We start from the raw sequence: 27,763 nt of genomic DNA, 5'->3' as shown, positions 1-27,763 counted from the left end.
AAAAATGATGCTTCCAATCAACCCAGTTTAGGTCCTTAACAAGATTTTCCAAGAAATGCTAACCAAATGACCAAAAAAATTAAACAAGGGTTTGTTCGAGTATGTCAAAATTCTCAACTCAAACACAAGATTTTAGAATATTTTACATATCTGAAGAAACAACCTCACAGCTTAAATACCATTCAAAACAATGGTCGAGACATAAGAGATGTGGACACAAATATAAGTCATGCATTACAGCAGAAACTTGAAACCAAATGCTCACAAGCATCGAATGAATCTAGTTGTGTTCCATGTCTGAGACCCAAATACCTTTGCTGGCTTAGTCAAATAGTATCAATACCTCCTCCTGGGACTCCTCGATCGGTGCACTCGTGGTGATCTGAAAACAATGAAGAAAGACAAAAGGTTTCATAATAGAACTTTGGATACGAGTGTCCCATATAACAATATAATCTCATGATTTACGTACCCTAGCACATGTTAAAAATGAGATTACCAATGATTAAATCCATAGTTTCCTAAGGGTATCTCCAAAAAATGAAGTTGTATAGCATACAGAAAAAAGTAACTCAAATTTCCTTGAAGATTTGAAAAACATACCGGAAAGTGCTGGCCAACTGTTTCGAAATTCAAAAAGTACACAAAGATAACCATCTAAATAATTTGTGCGCCATCAACACTTAGATGATCTAACAGTCCATGGAAAGAAAAAGGTACTGATAGCAAAACCACTACAATGGGATTTTAATAAAAAAAAATTCTTCTCATTAGAGTTTGAAAAATTAAGAGAAAGTACTCCTTAAAATAAATTATTTTTACTAATTAAAAAGCTAAGGGAAAGTGGGGGACAACATGTCACATATTTAACATATACATGGACACGTGTTTGAGCAAGACACCAATACAATGTGTCAAACACCAGTACAATGTATCTGGCTTTTGGGGGTCAATGTGTTTCACACCAAACCTGAAAAGAATTTATTTATTTTATGTTAAATAAATTCTTTTAATAAATTAAAAAGCCGAGGGAAAGTGGGGAAAACGTGTGACGTATATAACATATAGTGATTTAAGATTGATGGTCAGTTTGGGACAATAGAGTTGAAATCTTATAAATTCTTATTATTCGTAAAGGTGAAGCTGATTTTAGTGAAGCAGAAATCATGTCTATCCTTTCTTTAATAAGTAAAAGATTTCATTAAAAGAGGAGGTCAAATGATAAAGAGAAATACCAACACCAAACAACTACTCTATAGAAATGTCACACAGCCAATCCAAACGACCCAAGAAATCCTCAAAACTTCAAGGATAGATTTCATAAAAGCTATCAAGTTGATCAAGAGCTGAAAGTAAGGGGAACTGAAAGTAAGGGCGGCTTCGTAATACGATGTGCCGTATTAGGGGGGCAGCTAAAGGTTGGAAGTTATTTTCTTCCATAATTTAAGAATCCGCTAATGACACAGTTTTCTCTTAGGTAAATGCAGTGCAATTAACAACCACTGAGCACTTCAAAACACAAAACACAAAACAACCTTAACATACAAATCAAGCAGAAGAGAGAATGGGAATTTGAACTCACTAAACAGATTAAATCAAAATCTAGCTAAATAGCAAAAGAATTTGGCAAAACCGAGAAGATTATTAATTATCAAAAATAAAAAACGAGAAGATCAACAAACCAATGACAGAATGACTCAGTCAAACAGTCTGCTGAAGCCGTGCATCAGAAAAATACAACATGAGTTTTAAAAAAATAACAAACCTCCGCCTCATGTTCCTCCTTTTGAAGGGTCCATTGCTGAAGGCCCAGTCGACTGATATAGTTTGGGTGAGAAGTTCAACACCATTCATGGTAGATATTGCAGCCTGAGCTTCCTCAAACCTTTCATATTCAATCAGAGCATAACCCTAGCAAAAGAAAAACACCATTTGGCAGTTAACAGAGAAATCTACAGCAGTGCCTATTCAACAAAAAGAACCAACTGCAGCAGCTGTAGTTAGCTCCATTTCATCATTAAAATACTATAGAGTACTGAGGTAAAGTACTTCCAAGATTTTTTGCCACGTAAGGAAAGGAAAAAAATTAAAAAATTAAAAAACTGTAGAAAGAGAATAGGAAGTGTGTCATTATCAATATGTTGTCTATCTAAGAGAAGGGGATGAAAGATGAATCACAATCTTCTCCAGAAGGTAACTCAGAAAATACCAAATGTACAATTATTAGAGTGCAGGCATTGATAGGATTTCTGAAGAAGAAATAATAATAATGATGATGATGATAATGATAATCCTCTTCAAACTTCTGGTGCGTAACACGTTGGGAAAATGATTTTACCTTCCAAAAGTTCTAGCCACAAGGTTGAAGGAAGTCATCCATTTTCTGATTGGGTCAGAACAAGGGACCTTTATAAGTGGTAGACAGGATCTTAGATAGTGTGCTTATTTGCTAATGAATGTCTAGATTCTAGAGAGAAAAGTCGTGTTCCGGGAGTTGTAAGTAAGATCAATTTGCAGAAGGCTTACGATCATGTAAGTTGGGACTGCCTGGAATATTTATTAGGCAGGATGGCCTTTGGAACAAGATGGATAGGTTGGGTTATTGAGAGTGTGACCTCTACATCTTTCTCGATTCTGATCAATGGTAGTCCAGTTGGCTTCTTTAGGGGTTCTAGAGGTTTGCATCAAGGAGATCCGTTGTCACCTTTCCTTTCCGCGCTTGTTACGAAGGTGTTGGGTAGATTTATGACTAAGAGCAGTAAACATTGGGGTTCTTTCAGGTTTTAGAATTCATAAGAATGGTCTCCTGGTTTCCCATCTACTGTTTGCCGATGATACTCTAGTCTTTCTAGAGGATTCTAGAGATCAAGTCAAGTATTTGAGGGTGTTGTTATGTTGCTTCAGGGTTGCACATTAATCTTCACAAGAGTAAATTGTTTGGGGTGGACGAAACTCGTGATTTATCAATCTTGGCGGCAATTATGGGATGTAAGGCTGACTCATTACCGTCTTCCTATTTGGGTCTTCCTTTAGGGGCTCCTTACAACAGCAAAAGAATTTGAGACCAGGTGGTAGAAAGCTAAAGAGGAGGCTTAGTGTGTGGATAACGAGATATCTGTCAAAAGGAGGTAATCTAACTCTGATCAAAAGTACCCCCACAAGTGTCCCTATCTATTGGAAAGGAGATTGGAAAGGTTGACGAGGGATTTTTTGTGGAATAATAGGGAGAGAAACAAGAAGTTCTATTTAGTTAGTTGGAAACTTATATGTTCTCCCAAATAATGGAGGGTAGGGGATTAGAGATTTGAAGAGAACTAGGGCACTTTTGGGGAAGTGGTTATGGAGATTTAGAGAGGAAAGAAGTTCGTGAAGGAAAGTCAAAGTTGTGAAGTACAGAGAAAATAAACATGGTTGGGATGGTGGTGAGGTGAAGTCTACCTACGGTTGCAGTGTTTGGAAAGGTATAGACTTCATCTAGGGCTCACCTCTTCTTATCCATTTGTGTAAAATGAGGAAGATCGAAAGGAGTAGATAGGGAGTAAAGACAAAAGGTTCTCAATTCGTACTTTCCATAATTTCCTTTTACCTGCTTCAAAATTTTCCTTAACGATGTCCGCTATTTGGTCCCTTCGAAAGTTGCGTCCTTTGCTTGGACGGCTTGTCTTAATAGAACTCGTACCCTAGAAATCTCATTAAACAGGGTTTGGTAACCCCAAATTTTTGTCAAAGTGGAAATCATATCTTTTTTGCATAGTCCTTTTGCTACTCTTATTTGGTCCTTCTTTCTTAACCAGTTTCAATTATCGTGGGTGATGCCGGATTCGGTTCTTTCTCTCTTTTTCGGGGGGTGGGGGGGCCTTAATTTTTCTCCAAAGAAAAAGATATTTATGGGCAATTCTTCCCTTTGCAGTTTGTTGGGGGATTTGGAAATAGAGAAATCGGAGGGTGTTCTAGGGAGAAGAAAAAGATTATCAAAAACTAGTCTTGGACATCATGAGCCTTTTATTTTATTGGTAAAAATTGAGTAAAGAGTTTGAAGGGGTGTTCTTTGAAGATTTCGTCTTCAAGTGGGATCTTCTTTGTTGATAGTTTCTTGGGAGTTTTTCGGGGCTGCTTTGTCCTCCTTGTATTTCTTTTGGTTTTTTTCTTCTTTTATGTTCTTTGCTAACTTGTAGGGGGGGCCATCTTGACCTTCCCCCCACCCCCTTCTTTCCTTTTGATCAGCAAAAATAATAAAATAATAATAATAATCAATCCCACAATAAACCAATTTTCCATTATTAATCTTCGAGCAGTACTTTGAGGTACCATCAAAATGTCAAGCATGTAAAAGAAAGCGTATGTGCTTTCGTGGTACACAGCTACACGCCTCACCACTGGAGCATTGAAAGGTAAATGTATCACATTAATTTTGCATTTTTGTAGTTGTCAGAGCATATGGACGTCATGTGCACACTTTCCTGCTAACATTTGTTACCACGAATTGATATTTTTCTGTTTAGTTTTCTTTCTCCCTCCCAACTCTAAGATAAAGAATAACAAGCTGTTATTGGTCAAATAAAAGAAAATTTTAGAACTATTTTTTTCCCCATGAAATATATTGACAATTAGTAGTTGTTCAAGTCTGTATCTAAACAGGCACTTGGATTATAAGTGTCCAGGTGAGAGAGAAGAAAACCTAAAAAGGTCTCCTAAAGTATAAATCCTGATATGAGCACGCTTCAAATATCCAGATTCCGGCACATGCATCTAACAGAGAGCTTGAAAGATGACTGTGCTGGAAGTCAGTATAGTTGAGGCATACCCAATCTCAAATAGGTTATCTGTAGTAGTAGTGCCTTGACCGAGTGAGCAAACTCACGTATGAAGAAAACAAAAAAATATGACACTTAGATGAAAAATTGTTTTCACAAGAAGCAACATGAGTTGGCGAATTAAATAATAACTATTAAAAGAATGGTTTCCCTACCTTGACAAATCCTGTGCGGCGATCAAGATTTAGATGCAAATTCTTTACCTCCCCAAACTCACCAAATGCATTTTGGAGATCATCCTCTTGCGCTTCTTCATGCACTCCAGCAACCAAAATAATCCATCCCTCAATGGCTGTACATATGAAATGAGAAATCCAATCATTTGAAGATTATATGGAAGCATAGAAAAACAGATAAGCATCCAAAGTTTCACTGAGTGATTGTACATTGATCACTGTAAGTAGTCATGCCCATGAATTTATAAAGGGTATTCTAGGGATGCATAGAGCTACCTTTGAAGCTATACACAGAAAATGAGAAAAATGCAGGCACAACGAAAGTTAACTCTGTTAAGTTTTTCTTTTCTTTTGGGGCAGGTAACTATATTAACTATTTCCTTGCACATAAAAGACCACCAAAAATATAGGCGCAGCAAAAAATGAATTTTTTTAAAGTTTGCATTGACTTCCCCTGAAGAGAAATGAGTCAGGACTCAATTGAAAAATAATCCATGAGATTGAGGTAGATGCCACAGGATGGCACTCTAAAAGCGTGAATTTATTCCACTGGCACATGAAAATTCCGTCGACCCCAAATCTTTGGGTTAAGGCTTCAATGATGATGAAGACACAGGAAAAATAAGAAAATATAACCAATTATTTTAAATTTCTGAAGAAAACACATACAGATTGAATTCAAACAAAAATAGCACAATTTAACCAACATTTATCTATGAGAATTTTCAATACATAGGAACATGAAGAATATAAGAGGTATCCAACACGAATGGGTAGGGATTACACTGAAACGTTAGGGACGTTCGAGGAATATAAACTGGTCACCACCTTGATAAGAGTCCAAGTGCATTGTAGAAGAGTTGTAATGTATACAAAATTAAGGAAAAGAGAGAACGTTACACTAAACAGAAGATCAATAACAATTCACGCTTCACATGTAGCTCAACAATTTAACATTAAAAAGGCCGCCAATAATCTAGTCAAAGACAATAAATAATAAGATACTCTTGAATTCCTATAGCAATGGAATTCGTGACAATTCATTTAACATAAAAAATTACATTGTGATCATAAACCTGAGGAAAAGGTCAAAATAGAGATGGGTAATTTAAAGGTGATGCACAAAGGAGAAGCAGCGGCGAAAACCTATAGATACAACAACAGCGTTATTATATTCATCACTTAAGCCTTATCCCAACTATTTAGAGCGTGGCAACATGAATTAGACTTTATAAATCATCAAACTCTAGAATTGCATCTTTCGTCAAGGCTTGTGTCTTCAAATATTTTCTTAATTCTCACCTCCTCTATCCACTTCATTTTTAGTCTTTATCTAGCCCTTTTAGAACCCTCAACTTGCACCAAAGCACCTCTTCCTAGTTCCTACCACTTTGGCATAAGTCTTCTTTCAACAATCCACTTCATTTTTGGTCTTTATCTAGCCTTTTTAGAACCCTCAACTTGCACCAAACCCGATGTAGATAGGCTTGTTGACACTTATCTCAATGCAGTAAAGATGCATCGAAGAAAGAAATCAGCAACATTGACCAAGTCAACTTGATCCAAGTTTTGACCGGTTCTCAAGATCAAGTCCAATTTCTCTTAGGACTCTTTCTTTCATTGAGTTTCTATTTTTTAAGTTGCTTAAATAGTCCTAGTTAGTTTCTAATTTGTTTTATGTTTTAAATTCGTTTTTATTCTTTAAGTTATAATTAGAAACCCTTTTAGATGTCCAAATTGATTTATAATAGGATTAGAAGGTTAGTAATATGTTATAAATAAATTATGAAGTTATTTTTTAGTATTTTAGAAGGTTTCTAAATTGTTATGGAGTTATCTATATAAGGAGCTCCAATAAACAAATTCAGTGAAGTTATGTTTTTTTTTTTTTTTTTTAAGATTGATTAATAATAAAAAAAAGACTTTTCTTTCCTTTCTTTGTTTTTTTTTTCTTTTAGCATAAGAGCCTGATATTAGTTCTTAATTTTAGTGTTTACGATCGAGTTCCATAAATCTCAAACCTAGATTGAAGTTTCTAATCTATTTTGCTCGACATAGAGATTCTTCATTACTCTTAGATCTTGGGATTTCACCCTAGAACCAGATTTTTAATATAAACTCTAGGTTAGTGTGCTTTACTGCACATCAAAACTACTTCCTACTATTGTAATAGGTCTTCATAGCCAAAACATCTAAATTGACTTTCCATTGTTCTATCTTTTTAGTTAGTTCTAAATCCCCCTTAATGTGCTAATTACGAAGTGTAATTCTCAATCTTCCGACTTTTCCATCTCAACATCCATGTCTCTAGTACACACATTATATAAACATGTTACCTGATTGCACAACATACAATATCACAATGGAAACACATCTCTACCAATCGTAATTCTTTAGAAAACATCTCCACCAATCTTTTCATGTTTATGGATAATCAAACATTGCTACCAAAAATAGTCTCTTCGGGTTATTATTATTATTGTTTTTTTTAAAGTATAATATATTGAAAAAGAAGGGGGGGAACAAATTACAAGGAGACAGAGGAAGCCTCGCAAAGAACAAAAAACAAGAGAAATAAAAAATCAATGATTACAAAAAGAGTTCCATCTAAAAACAAAATCATCAAAAGATAACCCTGCAAACTCTATATGTTGTTTTGACCAAAGGTATAAGGAACCCAAGATCTCCAAATAGCCTGCATGAGAACTTCTAACCTTACCGTTGAACACCCTGTTATTTTTCTCGTTCCACACCCCCCAAGCAATCACCGATGTAAGCATAGCCCACAGGAGTCTTTTTCTGAGATGAAAATCATTGCTGACCCATTCTATTAACAAAGAGGAGAACTTACTAGGAAGGACCCACCTAATATGGAAAAGACCAAGGAAGATTGACCAAATATTATGAGCAAAGGGGTAGTGAATTAAGATATGATCAACGGATTCCCCATCCCTCAAGTAAAAGGGACAACAATTGGGGGTGATCCAACCTCGAACAATCAAGTTATCCATTGTAAGAATCCTACCAATGGAGGCCAACCAAACAAAAAAAGAAATTTTTGAGGGAACTGATTTGGACCAAATGATGGACCCCAAAAAGGATCGCTCAACAAAAGGGGTGAGCCACTCATGGAAGGACCTTAGAGAGAATCTCGAGTCCTTAGCCCACTTCCATTCCCACCTATCCTGTTCGTTTTCGTTGAAATGAACCGAATGCAGGAGATCAAGGAAAGATGTCACCTCAATTAGTTCCCAATCATTAAAATTTCTCCTTAACCCCAAATCCCAGTTAGGATTGGAATCGATGCGAATCAAACACTGCTGGATAGAGCAGTTCTTCTTAATAGAACAAGCACATACAATGTCGAAAATTGAATTGCCAAAGGAGATGTGCCACACCAGCTATCTTCCCAGAATCTAATTCTGTCTCCCGTCCCTGCTTAGAAACTAATTCCTTTGTCAAAATCCTCGCTCACTTTAAGAATCCCCTTCCAAACACTACACCCGTAAGATTCTTTAGCCTCTCCACTATACCAACCTAACCTCCTCTCCCCATACTTAGCCTTAATGACCTTCCTCCACAAACTACCTCTCTCCTTTCTAAACCTCCAAATCCATTTTCCTAACAACGCTCTATTCACTAATCTAAGTCCCCTAATCCCCAATCCCCCATTCTTCTTGGGCATACAAATCACCTTCCATCTAACCAAATGATACCTCCTCCTACCACTCTTATCATTCCACAAAAAGTTCTTCATTAGCCTATCCAATCTAACTTCGACGGACCTCGGAATCGTGAATAGTGAGAGAAAATAAACCGGGATACTCGTCAATGTGCTTTTGATCAAGGTAACTCTCCCTCCTTTCGAAAGATAATTGGCTTTCCACGTACTCAATCTTTTCTCCACTCTCTCAATCACCCCATCCCATACTTTGATACTATTGTAGGGAGCTCCCAATGGTAAGCCCAAATAAGAAGTTGGTCAAGTATCGTGCCCACACCCCAAAGTTGCGGCCGTCAATTGTATATCTTCCACCTCACCTACTCTGAAAAGCTTACTCTTATACAAGTTAATATGTAAACCTATTCGGGTTATTTTCTTACACCTAATACTACTCATTATAGTTTTAAAACTTGAAAATCCAACTTGACTCGAAAGCCCATTGAGTCGAGTAGACTCAAAAACTCAGAGTCGACTCAGCCGAGTCAAATAAGTAATTATTAAATAATAAATATATTAAAAAATAAGTTAAACATACTAAAAAATACTTAAAAACAGATTAAAAATAATATTTACAATATTTTTAAATGAAAAACCATATTTATCCAATTTTTGGTGTAATAAAACACTAGCTTATGTACAACACCTCAAGTTCAATTTCAATCAAGACAAAGGACTAAAATTTCTTCATTCTTGTAAGATGTTTAACGGAAAAGGCATTAGAGTTTAGGTGTTAGAAGTAATTGCATAAAAAATTTGTTAAGAGAATAAATATGAAACATATTAAAAAAAAAAAAAAAATTCTTAAGCTTCATGACAAAAAATGGAATTTTAGATATATGTAAGGACTTAGGAAATTTCAATAATACGGGAGGTTCCAACTTACAATACAAAAATTAAATAGGCAATCATAGTTGGATAAGTTCCAATGAAAATTGAAATTGCAACAACCCATACTAGAAATCAAATTTCTCAATAAAAAGAATTCAATTGTCTTAAAATGTCACTCCAAAAGTATTGCGAATCAAAAAAAAAAAATTTAAAAGAAAAAAAAATTGTCACTCCACTAATCTAAAAATATTATTATGTAAAAGAAATAAAAATAAGAGCACTAATATAAATTTTACATAAATTTAAACATATTCAAATAATCTTATTGAAATTATAAATAATAGAAAGAGTGGCCCACATGAATTTTAAGAGCACATGAAACCAATGGATATGAAATTTGTGTTCCCAAATAAACCCGAACTAAAAAAAATTATAGATATGATTTTTTTATATTTGTAAACACAACTATCATTGTATTTTTATTTTGTATATTATAAAGAGTACATAACCCACAAAAAAGATATGAAGTTGACACATTCTCAAAGAAATCTCTAAGTAAAAGATGTTATAGATTTAAGTTTGTTTTTTACTCAAACCTAGAGCTACCCTACTTTTCATCTCATTTATTGTAAAGTGTACGACATAATATAAAGAGTACTTATCCTCCACACCCCCCCCCCCCCCCAACACACACACACACAAAAAAAAAAAAAGAAGGATTTGACATGTAATCAAAGATATCTCTATAGATACAATTTTATTTTTTACTCAAACCTATAGCTATCCTAGACTTTAGAAAGTTTTAGTAACCCAATAAAACCTACTATACACTCTACATAGCTTTAAACTTCTAATCTAACAAACCCACAAAGCATTCTCATATCACAAGGTTTCGATGGACGAAGAAAAAGAGGATGGAAGAGAGAGAAACTCACATTGGGTTCTTAAAGTTCATCTTCCATGGAGATTTCAAAGAAATTCATCTCAATGCTCTATGTTTTTGGTGAAGAGGTAAGCTTTTGTGTAGAAGAAGAGAAGAGGTTTGAGAAGATGAATCTTGAAGAGGGAGAATCAATGGATCTCATTATTTCATTTGTGCGAATTAACATTTGGAACGTAACGCAACTATCATTTGTGCGATCCAACGTTCTGAGTGAAACACAGCTCTCGTTTGTGCAAACTAACATTCAAAACGTAATGCAACTTTCGTTTGTGTAGACTAACTTTTAGAGCAAAATGTAATTGTACGAAGTAACATTCAAAGCATAACACAACTTTCATTTGTGCGAACTGACTTTGGGAACGTAACGCAACTTCCGTTTGTGTGATATAACGTTCAAAGTGAAATGCAACTCTCATTTGTACGAGCTAATGTTTGGAATGACATGTAACTTTCATTTATGCGAACTAACTTTCGGCGCTAAACGGAACTTTTATTTATGTGAACAAATGTTCGAAGCATAACGTATGAGTGCCAAAAAGTTCACATTTTATCTTGTATTTCGAAGGCACTTATATGGTTTTTCTCTGCATAACTCCTACTTTAAACGTAAAGTCATGCATTATGTCCATTTCAATGCCTTGCACACAATGCATCATGAATTATTATCAAATTAAGGAGCCTAATTATATAAGTTTTATTTTTCTCTGCATATATTTTTAAAACTCATCGAGGTGACTTGGGGTAGAAACTCAACACAGTACACTTCCAGAAGTCGACTTGTTATCTCTGCCGATTCTTCAAGTTGAGTCGATTGACTACAAAATTCTATTTTTTTTTTTCTTAGAGTGGCTATTTTGGTACAAGAATGTGCTATTTCAAGGTTTCTAACGAGTTCATCATCTTCATTCTTACTTTTTTTTTTTTGTCTTGATAAAGAAATCAATTAATTCTCCCTCTTCAAGATTCATCTTCTCAAACCTCTTCTCATCTTCTTCACAAAAACTTACCTCTTCTTCACAAAAAACATAGAGCTTTGAGATGGATTCCTTTGAAATCTCCATGGAAGATGAACATCAAAAACCCAATGTGATTATCTCTCTCTTTTCTGTCGTCCTTATTTTTTCTTTTCCATCCTTTATTGAAACCTTGTGATTTGAGAATACTGTGTGAGTTTGATAAACTGAAAGTTTAAAACTATGTAGAGTGTAGAGTAAGTTTTATACTATTGACTCCCTAGAGTCCAGGATAGCTATAGATTTGAATAAATGTCAAATCCATTTTTTTCACCTCTAAAACCTAGACTCTAATGCCTCATCTCTTAAAGATCTAACAAGAATGAAGAAATTTTAGTGATTTGTCTTGATTGAAATTGAACCTGAGGTGTTGTACATAAGCTAGTGTTTTATTACACCAAAAATTGGATAAATATGGTTGTTCATTTAAAAATATTGTAAATGTTATTTTTAAATATTTTTTAGTATGTTTAACTTATTTTTAATATATTATTTATTCGACTCACCTGCGTCAACTCCCGAGTTTTCGAGTCAAGTTGGATCTTCGAGTTTTAAAACTATGGTGTGAAACTTTGTATCGACACCCAATTTTTCAACTAGTCCATGCTTTCACAAGCTCATCGCACGCCTTAGCCTCTGAAAGCATTGCTTCAATTTTAATTGCAGATGTCGTATCAATCTCTTATGCCTGTCGTATCAAGTAACATAAATCACCACCAATTTTTCTGATACCACTTACCACCTACCAGTACATCATACATGTCCTTAATAGCAGCATCTTTCTCTAGACAATTCTCCATTTAGTTGATCAATGACAAGATACTCCACAAGCACATCTACACTTTAGCCACCCAACACTTAATCATGGAACACATACTCATCAATATCTCCATCTTTATGGATAAATAAGCCTAAATAATTTCAATAAATTCATTCATTTCACCTAAATCCCAAACAATATGAATACTATAACCACCTAATCAAAAAATAAATTCAGCTGTAGTATCTCAAATCGGCTTTTTGATATCAAATGACTTTATAGTGCAAACTCAAATTCAAAATTTATGGAATTTCAAAAAACTTACTTAAATATTTACTGCACATGGTACTCTTCATAGTTCCATATTACAGCTTCTCCTCATAAGAAAACCTAGGATATTTCTAATAATGATAAATCGCGAGAACACATAAAACCCTAACTACTGTAATAGTTGAAAACTGTGTTCTTCATAGTTCCATATTCCAGCTTCTCCTCATAATCAAACTTAGAATTTATCTAATAAAATGACATCGCAAGAACACATAAAACCGTAACTACTGTAAAAGTTGAAAACTGTGCACTTCATAGTTCCATATTACAGCTTCTCCTCATAATCAAACCTAAAATTTATCTAATAAAATGATATATGGCAAGAACACATAAAACCCTAACTACTGTAAAAGTTGAAAACTGTGCTCTTCAAAGTTTCGTATTCCAGCTTCTCCTCAAAATCAAACCTAGAATTTTTCTAAGAAATGATATATAGCAAGAACAAATAAAACCCTAACTACTGTAAAAGTTGAAATCTGAAACAAATTTCAAGACAAAGAATTTACAAACCCTAAATATCAATCAAAACAAGGAGAAAAGTAGAGAGCGATCGAACTAACATCGTTGAGGGCCAGGGCCGCCATCAGAGACCAAAGAATCGAAATCCTTAGAGGCGAAGCGATTGTTGCGCTCTGCTTCGGTTTCCTCTCGAAAGCCTCTACCTTTAGTCTTCTTTGGAGCTGTGAAAGAAGATCCTCCTGTAATGGCGGATTTGATCTTGGGAAGTGGAGCTCTTGGCGACGCTTCAATCTCCATCGCACCTTCTTCATCCATGAGATCATCGTCTTCGGGTTCGAAGTCCACAGCTTCAACATCTGCGTTCGCCATCTCTCTCTCTCTCTCTTAGGGTTTCTCTCTCTATCTCTGTGAAACAAATAAGATTTACAGTCTTGAACTGGAAGTCTGTATCAGTAGCGAATGGTGAATTGGTGATGGGTTTTATTGGACTCATGGTGAAAGGTCTGTTTGTTTGTTGCCAAAATTGGCTTGAAAATTGGTTTTCTTGGAAAATAACTATGCATTTGGATAGAGTTTCTTGACGACTTCTGCTCTTGTAAGGGAGCTAGCAAACGTTTGGATAGGTTTTTGCTCTTGCGCAAAGACGTTTTTTGCTCTTACAGGGAGTGATTGTGCTTTTGCTCTGACGCGGAGAGGTGTATCCACACAGGCCTAAGCCTTTCCTTGAATAATGAGTTAACTCAAACAAGTCAAACAAATATATACTAAATTTATAATTTAAAAAAGAACTTAAATTTTAAAATTTAGAATTTTATTTGCTTATTATTTTTGAAAAACAACTTCACAAACCCTTTAGTCAATATTTTAATTATAGATAAATCATTTTAATGTGTGTGTTTGCACATGCCATCTTCTAGTTTGTATATATATCGTTGCTATTTATAATGAGAGAAGGCAGAGTACAAGTGGTTTGACACCAAAATTTGAGTGTTTCATAAATACCCCCACTTTTATATGTATATTTAATATAATCAAAGTCATTTGGTATAAATAAATACAAAAACACCAATAAAATTACAACCACATTACTTAGTTTTTGAGATTACAAAAATATCTTTTTTTTAACCATTTGCATTTGCACATGCCAGTTTCTCGTGTATGTACAATTAGACATCTTTATTATTATAATGAAAGAAGGTGCGTCATAAATGCCCCATTATCTTAATATTTAAATTTATTATAATCAGAGTCATTTTGATCAAAGAAAAATAAATTTGCAATCCCATATGATCCTAAAGTCACGTTGCTTAGGTTTTAAAATTAAAATATTCTTTTTATTATTTAATTTTCAAAATCACCTTTTAAGTATTATTTTAAATTAAAAATAAGTCTTTTAGAGACATGTATTTGTAGATACGTGAGATTCAAAACCTTTAAAGGGGTTTGAGCTCATCTACACAGGTTTAAGAGTTGTCACCATTCAATTAAGGTGTGCATGTACACCATAAAAGAGTTTTGAAATGTTATTTTTCTTGACTTGTGGTGACTCTCATATCCAAAGATAATGAGAAAATGCTTGTATAGAGAATTTAAGATAAGGAGGTTCGGTTGAGGGGCAGAGAAGGTGTTAGGCACCTTGTCCCTCCCATCTTAATATGGTTATCAATGATTGACCAAAGGTGAGATTAGAAATTCATTATTTTGGATTTTTAAAAGTAAAGAAGAATTATAGAGAAAATAAGGAAAATTGGCTATAATTTTGTTTTGAAAAATGAACAATTCAAGATGATGAACAAAACCTACCAGAAGTAAGTGTTTGTTGGATTTTTTGTGAGCTTGCGACTTTGATGAAAAATTCACTTGGATTTCATCATTTAAGGTCCCAAAGCTACTAGATAAGTTTATATACTCCCTTAAAAGACTTTGTTTATTGATTTGACCTTTTAGTGAGATTTATGATATGAACCACACTATATAGGAATCAAGACTACATGCATAGGATTTTGTTTATTTTTTAACTATTTTTGTTGGCTCTAAAGGTTGGACATAGATTCATAAGAACCTGCATCCTCACTTATAATCTTTGTTGGCTCTAAAGGTTGGACATAGATTTATAAGAACCTGCACCCTCACTTATAATCTTTTAGAGGTGGGTGTGTACAAAGTGTATGCATGTGATGGACTTATTAAGAGAAGATTACCTTCATTCTTTATAGCTCTATTGCCATCAAATGAAGCAAGATAAAAGACAATTATTTTAAAATTGAAATTGCAAGGAATTAAAAGCATCTATGTTATAGAAATTAAATTACATAAGAGTAAATAAAAGTAAAGCAATCTAATCTATTGCTCTCAAGGAACTTATTTCTCTCTCTCTCTCTCAAAGTCTCTAGTTAGAAAATTAAAGGAAGTTACATTATTAAACTAGAAATCTTGTAAATAAAGAAATAAAATGCTTGAAAGTAAAGAATAGATAGTAAGGACAAAGAGATTAAATGGGAAAAAAATTGAGGGTTGAACCCCATCTTGATATTTTTTTTCTTCTTGATTTTTTTTTTCTTTTATGAATTTTGAAAGAGATTTAAGATAATAGGGAAGCTTAAAGAGGTTTGGGCAAAAAATTTAATCACCAAATAAGATCTTCCATTTGTCTTGGAAGGGTCTCTTATTTATAAGATTTTGGAAGATCCTTAAGGATAAATTGATTCTAAATCTTCAAGTTCTTAATCATTTCACTCAAACCTTTATGAAAATTCATAATTACTCATCATCTCTTTGGCCTTGATGGATTTTCACTCACCTATGGGTCTTACCAATCATGATGATTAATAGATAGGTTAGTAAAAACTAACAGTTTTTAGAGAATTCTTTGGGAGGTGTAGAGTAGTCCTAAGATCTTGACTTTGAGTCAAATTGGAAAGAATTAACCCAAATGATATGTAATTATATGATTAATATTTGAACTTTTTATACATTTAGCCTAACTAACTTTTTAACAACCTAGGGATATTCTAGTTCTTGTGCACAAGTTCTAGAGAATTCTCTAGGGTGTATAGAATGGTCATGATCCTTGGAAGATGGTCAAATTAGTTTGAATTAAAAGAATTTTAGTAGAATTTGTGATAGGATTAATGAGCATAAGAGTAAATCACCCCCATTAGGCTAAAAATGATGTGGTTAAGGAGGTAATAACACTCTTGTGGGGACCAATCCTTGACCAAAGGTCATTGTTAGAAGAAGTTGGTGAATTATTTGAAAAATAAAGTGAGGGAATTATTTAGATAATTAATGCAAGGATGAAAAAGTAAAATAATGGGATTTCTTGAGGGAAAAGTCATTAAGGAGAGGGATTATGAAGTCATTTCTCTTAAGCAAATTTGAGTTCACATAGGATTTCACTGCCCAACAAAATTGACTGAACCTCATAAGATTGGGTCTTCGCATGTTTAGTCATTAGATTTTAAATTTCGTATAAATTCTTCAAGTCAAACTTATTCTTGGAAGGTTTTAGTGCCCTTGAGCTCGACCCAAGCAAAAATGGGGTGTCTACAGTACGTTTACACGTGCCACCTTCTAATATATTATATAATAAAACACAAATGTAAGGTCCATAGTTGTTACGATTTTGTGGGCGATAAACCTCTTATCAACTATAGCTTTGTAGGATAAATCTCTCATCAAACTATAATTTTGTGGGACCCACGTTATTTTCTTTACTCTTCATCCTATTTAACTTTACTATATTTTCTCTTTTATCTTTTACTCACTTTATTATTTTTCATCTTTTACCCCCTTAACCTCAATTTTTTTAATAATACCCTTACAACTTTTTTGGTTGCTTTTACCCCCTTAACCCCAGAGAAGATATCTATGCCAATTATAAAATACAATGGTAAGGCCCACAGTGGTTATAATTTTGTGGAGTCCGCTTTATTTTATTTCCTCTTCACTCCTCTAACTTTACTATATTTTATGTTTTGTTCATTTAATTCACTTTATTGTTTTTCATCTTTTTTTTTACCTTTTTAACCTCAATTTTTTTTAATAATACCTCTCCAATTTTTTTTTTTCGCATTTACCCCCTTAACTTCAAAGAGGATGCCAGTGCCATAGCCACGAGCGGATTATTGTCTATATAATAAAACATAATTGTAGGATCTACAATTACTACAATTTTATAAGGATAAACATACCATTGCAAAATTTCCTCCAATTTTATTATTCTTTTGTAGTTGTAAACAACTAATGAAATTGTTTGAATGAGTGTTATAATGTTTTGTAATGTTGAGATTATAATTTGAGCAAAACCTTTGTAATGTTTGACGGGTGTGTTTTAATATTTAATTGGAGTGTAATAAATAATTTAAGAAATTAAAAGTGTAATAAATAAAATTAAGGGTGCCAATAACAACTTACTATTATTATTTTTAAATAAATAAAAATAGGGAGCATTGTAAGTTAGGGGTGTCAATGGTCGATTCCAATTCGGTTCCTAAGGCACTTAGAATCATAACCATTGTATTTTTTACTGTTCTAAATATTATTAGTTCTGATTTCAAAATAAATGGAATCGGAACAAAAACCATAAAAAAAACATGGGTATCTATCGGTTTTGATTCTCAAAAATCGAATGAAAAAAAAATATTTTAAATCATTATAAAACTTTTTCCTTTTAAACAATTAACATATTATCACAAAATTACTAATTTAGAATTTGTTATACTAAAACTATAAGTTAATGAGTTTTTTATTTTTTCAAAGATAATATTTTTTCTTCATTAAAATTAATAAATTTTTAGAAGAAATATCTCATTTTAAACTCCCAATCCATAGTTTATATGAAAATTTGAAGAATTTTATATGATATTCATTAATTTAAAAATAAAAAATACCTTAAAATCATATATAATATAAAATAAATCGATTTCAGGTATCTCTTAGATAGAAACTAAGGGTTTTGATTTTTATCGGTTTAGTTCCATTTTAAATCCAACTCTAATCGATTCCAATAGAAAAAGAACTTAAATTGTGATTTTCGATTTTAATTCCGATTCGATTTCGATTAAATGGGTACTCATCGACAGTCATGACCTTGACCCCTATGGTAAGACAAGAAAATCTACTACCTCTGGCACGTGTCAATCTGTGCTCGCTTCATATAGATTTTTATGCAACTAAATCAGTGGGTCCCATCTTCAATAATTCTGGTTCATTTTATTGGACTTCAACGTTAGGAGAGACGTTCAAGCAACCGCTCTCTCTCTCTCTCTCTCTCTCTCTAGTCTCTAAAGTCTCAAAGCTACTTATAAATAAACCCTAATTTGCAGAACTATTTGGGTTTTAATGATCTCTTGACCTGCAAAATCATAGGTACGTCACCTCTTTCAATCTCTATTGGTTTTTTTTCTGGAGCTTAAATTCAAAACTTAGTTGAAAATCGAAAGATCATGCTTTGTTGGTTAAAACTTTTTATTTAATTGAATTTGGTGTAAAGTTAAAAAAAGAGCAAATGATATATATATTTTGTTCATTTGGATTCGTTATTTGTCTTAAATTAGGTTTATAGTAATAAACCATCTTGGAAAATTTCTGTAAAATTTGATTTTTAGATTTTTTTATTATATAAAATTAGGTTAATAGAAGATATTAATTATTCAATTTCTAGCAATTCTCCTGTTTGAATGAGCCAAAATTTTTTTGGGTGAAAAAATGGAAACTTTTTTTTTAGGTCTCAAAATCTGAGGCATGTTTCTTGTTCAGTGTTTATTTGTAATATTTTTGCTGTGTAAATGTTTTGTCTGTTTATCCAAAGCTGCTGTTTTTGGTTTAGAGATTGTACCAATTTGTCAATAATTTGTAATTTAGATTTATTTTTCTCTTTTTTTTTTTGGTGTAGAAATTAATGGGTTTTTAATTGGCTGAGTTGGTTTCATGTGAGGGGGGTTAACCTTCAAATTTTTTATTTAAAAAAAAAATATATATATATATTTAGACAAATGGAAAACTTTTGAGTAAAAGAGAAGAAACTTCATATGGTATTTATCGATTAAAAAAAGCAAAGAGTAGAGATTCTAGAGAATTAATTTCTTGTAATATTGGAAAAAAAAAAGGAGAGAAGAATTTTGAATTACAAGTGAGTTTCCAACTACTTTTGAGTTTGCATTTGCAGTAATTGTGGTTTGGATTCGGTGAAAGTATTCAAGGGAAAGCTCCTTGTCTATGTTATTTGTAAATTTGTGCCAGTTAATGAGGCTATAGATGGAGTAAATGCAAAACTAGAATAGTGGGGGTGGGGGGATTCCTAAGAAACCAAAGGTTTTAAATAATTAGTACCAAAACATAAATAAATGTTATGCAACTCTTTTGAAGAATCTATAGGGTAATACACTATTTAAAAGGAATAATAATTTTCTGACTCCCCCATACTCTCATGACGTGGCATGTTCTAGAACCATAGTTTTTCCCTCAGGATGCACAACTACACATATTTATGGAGATGTGCAGTTGTGTATCCCGAGGAAACAAATCGATGGTTCTAGCACATGCCACGTCAGGAGAGTATGTTAGAGGGGGGGAGTCAGAAAATCACGACTCTTTTAAAAATGATGGGTAACATTCCCCAACATGACCATTTTTGTTGCTAGGTTTAATTATCTTCAAATAGAGAGGATGTTGTGCATAGGATTAGTGTATGGTGGTACAAGTGGAGACGTGCTTCTGAAGTGTTATGTCATTGACTTGTACTGATCAAACTAAAGGAAAAATCTTGCAAGATAAAATAAGAATCAGCTCCAATTTATGGTGAAATGTTGGAAAGATATGTATTGGAATTGATGAGAAGGAGTTCTTTTATAAGGAAAGATCTGAATTCGCATGCCTTGAACAAAAGATATAGTTTTGGATAGAGTTGAATCACAAAGTAGGATTTATGTTATCGACCTCAAGTAGTTTGATTTAAGAAATACAATATGATGATATGTTAAGTAGTAGGGGATTTATCAGCAACAATAAATGAATTAGTTTTAGATCATTTCAGAAGTTGTTGATTTAAAAAATGTGTAAAAAATTCAATATGGATTCACTAATTAGTTTATTCAGTTAAAAGTGATCATGCTATCCAGTTCTCTAAAAAAATAAATTTTTTAATTGATTTTGCAATAGTTTAAGATTCAGTAAGTTTTTATTTCATTTGTAGATTGGAATGCCTTTCAACTTTTTGCAATTGATTTTATATTGCAGAAAACTATTGCTAGGTGATGGAACTGCTCTCCCTCTGTTATTCTGAGCCATGCTGCAGTGTTGGTCGCTTAAAGTGGAAGTTAGTTAAGAAAAGCTTGAATTCAAATCGTTCTAAGATATTTCTTACAAGAAAAACTCGAGTTGCATACATTGGATCAAATTTCAAGTGGGATTCATTGAGATTCAACTATTCCAAGATTGAGAGTTCTAATCAACGGGAAGAATCTAGGTCATTTGGACAACTTGAAGGTTCTCAAAATGTTTTCAACTGGAACATCTTAAGTGAAAGCTATAACAATGCTGTAATTGGTGCGAAAAAGGAGGTAAGGCATGTTTCAGAAAGGGATGATCCAATAACAAAGGTTTTAATTCCGGGTCTTCCAGATGAATCCAACGGCGATTATGGGTCTCCAATAAGTAGTTGTTTCTGGGAGTGGAAGCCAAAACTTACCGTGCATTATGAAAAATCGGGGTCTGAAAATGTGGGGTCCCCACCGGTGCTCTTTCTTCCCGGTTTTGGTGTGGGTTCTTTTCACTATGAGAAGCAATTGAAGGATCTCGGTCGTGAATGCAGAATATGGGCATTGGATTTTCTAGGGCAAGGCATGTCATTGCCAGCTGAGGATCCTGCTCCTTTGGCTAATGTAGATGGGTCAGAAGAGAAGGATTTGGTTTGGGGTTTCGGAGAACAAAGTGAACCATGGGCAAATGAGTTGGTTTACTCAATTGATCTGTGGCAGGATCAGGTTCGCCATTTCATAGAAGAGGTACTTTTATGGAATCATTTAACTTCATTTTGGTTTTGTTTATTGATATGAGGTCCCTTTTTGGTGTTTTGTGCACACTTTAGTGAATAGTTTTATTGCAATACAATAATGGGTCATTTAACCCTGCTTATGTTGCGTATTTTCAAGATCCTTTTTTTGTGAAGCATATCGATGTCCCCTATGTTGTGAGGGATCAATCATGAAAAATGGTTTTCTTTTCGAAAGCTGTTAACTATTCCATGACTGTTTTATTTTTAATGATCTATAAACTAACAAATGCATGTTATGTAAATAGGAATATATGTGGAAAACCACTAAGAGTAACTCCAACCGGTCTTCAAATCTCTCTATTTAGAGATGAAGCCTTCCGAACCAAATTCCAACTGGTCTTCAAAATGAAGATTTCATCTCTATAACACTGTTCACGTCTTCAAATATAGAGCTGAGAGAGAATTGTTGGAGCTAAATCTCTCTCACTGTATAAATTTTTTAAATGCCTATTATATTTCCCTTTTTTTATAAATGCCAGTTTTGACCTTCTTTTTTCATGGAACACATTTTAAATATCATTTTTGTCCCTTACCTATTATATTCCCCTTTTATTTTTGTGAATGAGTGAATATTGTTTTAGAGAATGAATAGTGATTTGAAGATGGGGCTGGCTGGAGTTCAAAAGTTGTTCGGAGTCTTCAAAATGAAGAAGATGCCAATTTGAAGCCTTGGGTTGGATTTGCTCTAATGACTAACAAAGCAAAGGGGTGTGTGATTCAAACATATGTTTTTTTTTTTTTTTGGGATAATCAAGGAATTTTATTAAATCAGAAAAAAGGGTGATTGAGGTGACCAACCCAGATACAAAGCAGAAACAAAAAAAAGTCACAGCGCTTCAAAGACTACACAACCTCCAGACTACAAACTCTATCCCACCTTAGAAGAAAATCTTCAAAACAGATCCCCTAAACACCTTAAAAACTTTCCCTCAGTAAAACAACAGTACAAAAACTGAGATAACCCTTTGAATACAAACCTATTCCTCTCCTTCCACAGAGCCCTATATGAACCTGCCCATTTGTGGTCTGTTGCAAATTTGTGAACAAGATACTTTTTTAGTTCTTGTTTGTGCTTATTAAGTCAATGGCTTGCTAAGGAAATTTAATTTTTGGATTATATCAATTTAAATGATTATGAATATCTATCGAAAAATCTATTAGAGCAAGAAGATGTAAAACTGATGCATACCTTATGCAACCTATCCAAAAGAAGAAGGAAGAATGTGTGTTGTGGGTGCTAACACAAGTATGTTGAGAAATTAAAACTATGTTTTTATTGCTGCTACAGGTCATTGGTGAACCAGTTTATGTCGTGGGGAACTCGCTTGGAGGATTTGTTGCATTGTACTTTGCAGCACGCTACCCTCATCTAGTAAAGGGTGTTACACTGCTCAATGCAACACCATTTTGGGGATTTCTCCCTAATCCTATCAGATCACCAAGACTAGCCAAGATTTTTCCATGGTCCGGCACGTTTCCTATGCCAGCCAGTGTGAAAAAACTCATACAATTCCTGTAAGTCTTTTGTTAACTATCCATATTTTGCTCTCAGAATTTAATGTTGCATCTCAATCTTAGGATTTCAATGAAGAAGATATCAATCAAAATAAAATTCATAGTATTAGATGCTGCTAGGGCTGTCAATCGATCGGATCAGATCCGATCTGATAACTATGGGTCTGGATCAATGATTTAGATTTGAATAAGGATCCGATCTGATATCTTATTGGATCAGATCTGGATTGACCATGTCCCAATCCGATAAGGACCCGGTCCGATAAAATGTTATATATTTGTTTAAATATATGAAGTTTATTTAGATTTTGTATTAAATATATGAAGTTTATTTAGATTTTGTATATCAAATCTGATTTGATCTGATCCGGACCCGACTGTTATTGGATTGGGTTTGGACCTTAATATTAAGATCTGATAAAACCCAATCCGTTAAGAGCCTGATCTGATACTTATTGGATTAGTTTCAGATCCAATCCTTATTGGATCGGTACCAAATCGACCCGATCCATTGGCAGCCCTAGATGCTGCATTTTACTATTCTAGAATTGAAGTTGTTTTATTAGGTGATGATGAACTGGTTTTCCTTGATTTTAGTTGGCAAAAGATAAGTGATCCCAGAAGCATTGGGGAGGTGCTTAAGCAAGTTTATGCTGATCATTCAACAAAGGTTGACAAAGTGTTTTCTCGTATACTTGAAACAACGGAACACCCAGCAGCCGCTGCTTCATTTGCCTCAATCATGTTTGCTCCCAAGGGACAACTATCCTTTCAGGAAGCTTTATCTAGGTACGCATGATTAGAACTCAAATAGCTATACCTATGTCACTTGTATTCTCATTGTTGGACCTTCCAGGATAACATTCATAGTGACAAAGTCGGGATTTGGGAATAACTCGGCAATAGAAAGCTTCGGAAAAATTTGATAAAGTCGAAAAAACATTGAATAAATTTTAAAATAAAAACAATTTTTTAAGTATAAAAATGTAAATAAAAAAGTGTATTTCATATATTAAATGATAAAATAACACTTAAAAATGCTAAAAATAAAAATAATCTGTGATATTTTCAAAAAATTGTCTAACATTAAATCACTATTAATCGTGAATTTTTGAAAAAAAAAATCATAATTTAATCGATAACTATTAAAATCGTGATTTTTTCAACAAATCGCAGATTTTTGTCACTATGCTAACATTATTATTGCAGGTGCCATATGAATGATATTCCGATTTGTCTAATGTATGGGAAAGAAGACCCGTGGGTAAAGCCCGTTTGGGGCCTTAAGGTGAAGCAGCAGCTTCCCGAAGCTCCATACTATGAGATTAGCCCAGCTGGTCACTGCCCTCATGATGAGGTTCCTGAGGTACGTGTCTTGTACTTGATGAGTGTAGAAGTGCTTTCTAATTTCCTGCTCTGTAATTGGTGATTTAATGCTCTAAATTAGAAATATACGTCTCTAAAAATGGGGTTTTATGTGGTCAGGAGAAATTTATTTTAGAACACCAATTATGCTAAAACTAGGGCTCTAAATAGCTAGAATCAGACCCAAAATATCTGATCCGTTCCTATCTGATAACTATGGGTCCAGATAAAGGATTTGGGTTTCAATAAGGACCCAATCCAATGACTTACCTAATCGGTTTTGAATCAATCATCTTTTGATCTAATAGGGACCTGTTCCGATAATATGTTTGATATATATAAATATACTAGAGCATTGGCATCCTCTTTGGGTTAAGGGGTAGAAGAGGAAAGACAATGAAGTTAGAGGGATATTATTCGAAAATGGTAGTGAAGGAAAGACAATAAAGTTAAGAGGGGCATTCTTGGAAAGGGAGATAGAAGAGGAAAGACAATCAAGTTAAAGTTATCCTCGAGAGTCGTAGCAAGATTTAATCTCAATCCCTCTTTATATTGGGGATGCAGGGAGCCGGGTTCACCATTGTGTTCTATTATATATTTTATTTTTTTACAAGAGCCATGATGTCCATTTTTTGAAAGATCCAATAGCATCTGGCAGTGTTGGAAAAAACATTGTAAAAAATGGATGTTATCTGGGCGGTGTTGTACAAAACGTTGTATAAAAAAAGTGTTCCCTGATCCTGACTATATATATATAAATGATGTATTTTTATATTTTATTGACGTATATGATGTATGTTATAATTTTACATATACTTCTATAAAATCAAATCAGGTTGAATTAGGGCCGATAAAAAAATATTAATTTTTCAGATCAGATCTAGAACAATAAATATCTTATCAAATTGGGCCCGGACTTAAAATGTCAGATCCAATCAGGCCCGGTCTAATAAATTCCTCATCGGATTTATGGATTTTATGAAACTATATGCTCTGGCTTGAATCTGTAGTCAATCCTATTTCCGATAGGAGCAGTTGACAATTAAATCCAAATTTTCCCATTATTTTCGTATCCATAATAGCGGTACCAATTTGTTCTTTACTCGATCAATTCAAAGCCCTAGCTAGGCCTTGCTTGTGTACTTCATTTAACAACAAGAGCATCGATTTATTAACTTTTAGTTTAGTTATAATTTCCAAGAACTAGTTTATGTTATATTGCAAAAACAATAAATAGTTTGTTTTGTTTTGCAACAGGTGGTGAATTATTTACTTCGCGGGTGGATCAAAACCCTAGAGTCCCAGGGTTCTATTGCATTGCCTCTGCTGGATGATCCCGAATCTGTCCAATACGACATCTCCAGGAACTTGGAGTTTATCAGAGAAGGAACACAAAAATCGGTGAAGGTAAATTTCTTCGGGTCAAATTTCTCTGTTTGGAATCTAATAAGCTCTTATATCAGATCCCGCGTTACAAATTTAGGTATTAAGTCACATTAGTGTAGTCTAATTTTGTCGTCCTCATAAGTCGACGTGAATTCTCATTTGTATCATATACAATGTATTAAAGAAATTAAATCAATCCGTGTATATGAAACTTTAATTGGTTCAAATGTAGAATACTACAATTACATCAATGAATTGCCCTTGAATCAGGGAATGAAGGCTGACCATTGGCTTCAAAGTTTGATCTTCTAGTTTGAATAAAGGCTCTTTGTTGGGCTGTTTGAATTTGTTTAAGCTTTGTGAAATTTGGTGGTGTAGTTTGATGATCTTGTAGACTATCATTGTTCATGCTTTGGGAAGATCAAGGGAACTCAATGAAGCTTGTACCTCTTCAGGAAAAACTTTTTTCATTTTGAGGATTGTTTGTTTACCTGAGAAAATATTTGGTGAGAAAATGATTTTCCTTGTAAATAATTTTATGGAAAAATGATTCTCTTGAAAATGTGATTTATCAGGCGTATCATCTTGGAGGAAAATGTTTTCCCATCCCAGGACCTGGGAAAATGATATTGCAACCTAATTTTATTTGCTCACAATTACACCAACCCTCAAAATTATAATAAACCAACTCTCTTTTTGATATTTTCCTTGGTGTAATTAAATGGTGGAATTTATTTTCTCAAGGGATTCATATTTTCTTGAAAATGAATTTTCCGCGATTGTTGACTCTTTTAGTAATCCATTGAACTGAGTTCAAAATCTTGCCTTTGGCACAAAAAGCAAAGAACACTTTGATTATTATTTTTTGTTTTTTCCCCTAATTAAGCACAATAGGTTAATTCGAGAAAAAAAGAAGAAAAGAGAGAGGAAGAGAACCCCTAGATAACTTTTTTTTTTTCCAGCATTAAATGGCACATATTTGTAAACCTTCAATACAGGCCTTAGTATAAACAATTCAACTAAAAAGTCTATTTAAGCAACAGCATCAAAACAAGTCCTTTTGAAATGGCTAGATACACTATATCATAACCCAAGTTAACCTCAAGGGGTTGGCCTAGTGGCAAGCCGAGCGTTGATAAGCTCCTCTGGAAGGGTGGGTCAAGGGTTCTAAACCCCATGAAGCAAAGAATTCCTAGGGGCCACCCTCCTGATTCCTGTTGACCCTCGACTCAACCAGTTGCAAGTAGGACTTTTCAAAGGGGTGGTGTGAGTGACTGGGGGGAATTCCTTGGGGCACCCTCTAAGGTCATGTTGACCCTCGACTCAATAAGTTGCCCGTAGGACTTATCAAAGGGACAGTCCAAGTCACCGTGGGATTAGTCTCACCAGAAAGGTGGGGGTACCATGAGCGAAGAAAAAAAAACATCATAACCCAAGTGAGTATCTTCCTTAACAGTCCCCAAGCTAGATATCCACATTTGTAAGTAGTAGCGGGAAGCATGATTTTAAATTTCGGTTTCGTGTCTTGTTGTGAGATGTCGAGTATTCTTACTAGGCTTGGACTTCAAGAGGCAAGGCAATATCAAAAGGGATATTTCCCGATGTAGAGTGGGTGCAGCCCAAAGGTGAATTTTTGGGTATATATATTGTATTTCCGAGTAGGGTTTTCTTAATGTTTTTCGCTCTATGAGGTTTGTTATGACTGTGGACAAAGAGTCTATAATCTTTATTGTTGATAGTGGATATTTCTCCCTCTACTCTATGGATGTAGGCAATTTGCCAAACCACGTAAATTTTATGTGTTTGTTTTGCTTTTTTTATCTTTGCTCTTGTTATGCTTCCGTGTAACATGTCTCATGCACAATCAATACCAGAGGATGATTTTGAAGATTCTTTTTAAAATCTATGAACCCGAAAGAAGAAAGAAGAAAGAAGAAAGAAGCAGAAAGGACATCTTAGTTATGACGTCTTGTCCCACTTAGGTGCTCATGAATGATATGGAGATTACTAGGGATCATGAATGATTTAAAATCATGGTAGGAAGTATGGTAAAATGAGGATCATGTTGTTTTTTAAAACAATGGAGGAAAATAGAGTACCCCAAAAAAAAATCAAATGTATTTTCTTGGTCTTTCTAAGTTTTTATTTTACTGTATTCTTAATTAAATTAATTTGTAAAATAGGAAGTGTTGTGTTTCAATGGGTTGATCTAGGCTTATGAATTAGCCTTAAAATTCACTTAACCCGCTTATGTGAATAAAAGAAAAGTGAGGTTGTATTCTTGGGGAGGTTTGTTAAAAAAAGAGTTAGTAAAGAGAGACAAAGATGTAATCCTTGTCTTATTCTATTTTATGTAATATCTCAAATTTTCGATAAGAACTTAAGAAGAGTTTT

General features: G+C 33.9%; 2 protein-coding genes across 2 annotated transcripts; one reads left to right on the top strand and one right to left on the bottom strand.

Annotated features, from left to right (window-relative positions):
• Positions 1–56: 56 nt before the first annotated feature.
• Positions 57–13,504, bottom strand: LOC147383952 (RNA-binding protein Y14-like). The gene is made up of 4 exons (XM_086425258.1): positions 13,149–13,504; positions 4,970–5,106; positions 1,766–1,911; positions 57–382 (listed from the first exon to the last, which is right to left on the bottom strand). Exons 1-4 carry the CDS (start codon positions 13,414–13,416, stop codon positions 337–339), a joined length of 597 nt encoding a protein of 198 aa, XP_086281384.1. The 5' UTR covers positions 13,417–13,504; the 3' UTR covers positions 57–336.
• Positions 13,505–18,263: 4,759 nt separating this feature from the next.
• On the top strand, positions 18,264–25,667 carry PPH (pheophytinase). The gene is made up of 6 exons (XM_086425495.1): positions 18,264–18,417; positions 20,287–21,053; positions 22,392–22,618; positions 23,216–23,407; positions 23,828–23,984; positions 25,241–25,667. Exons 2-6 carry the CDS (start codon positions 20,304–20,306, stop codon positions 25,481–25,483), a joined length of 1,569 nt encoding a protein of 522 aa, XP_086281621.1. The 5' UTR covers positions 18,264–18,417; positions 20,287–20,303; the 3' UTR covers positions 25,484–25,667.
• The last annotated feature ends 2,096 nt before the right edge of the window (positions 25,668–27,763 follow it).

The sequence above is a fragment of the Akebia trifoliata genome, chromosome 15 (assembly GCF_017979445.1).
Source record: "Akebia trifoliata isolate Shusen 1 chromosome 15, ASM1797944v1, whole genome shotgun sequence".
Lineage (NCBI taxonomy): Eukaryota > Viridiplantae > Streptophyta > Magnoliopsida > Ranunculales > Lardizabalaceae > Akebia > Akebia trifoliata.
The sequence above is the reverse complement of the archived record's forward strand: the minus strand, read 5'-3'. Positions and strand labels throughout refer to the sequence as shown.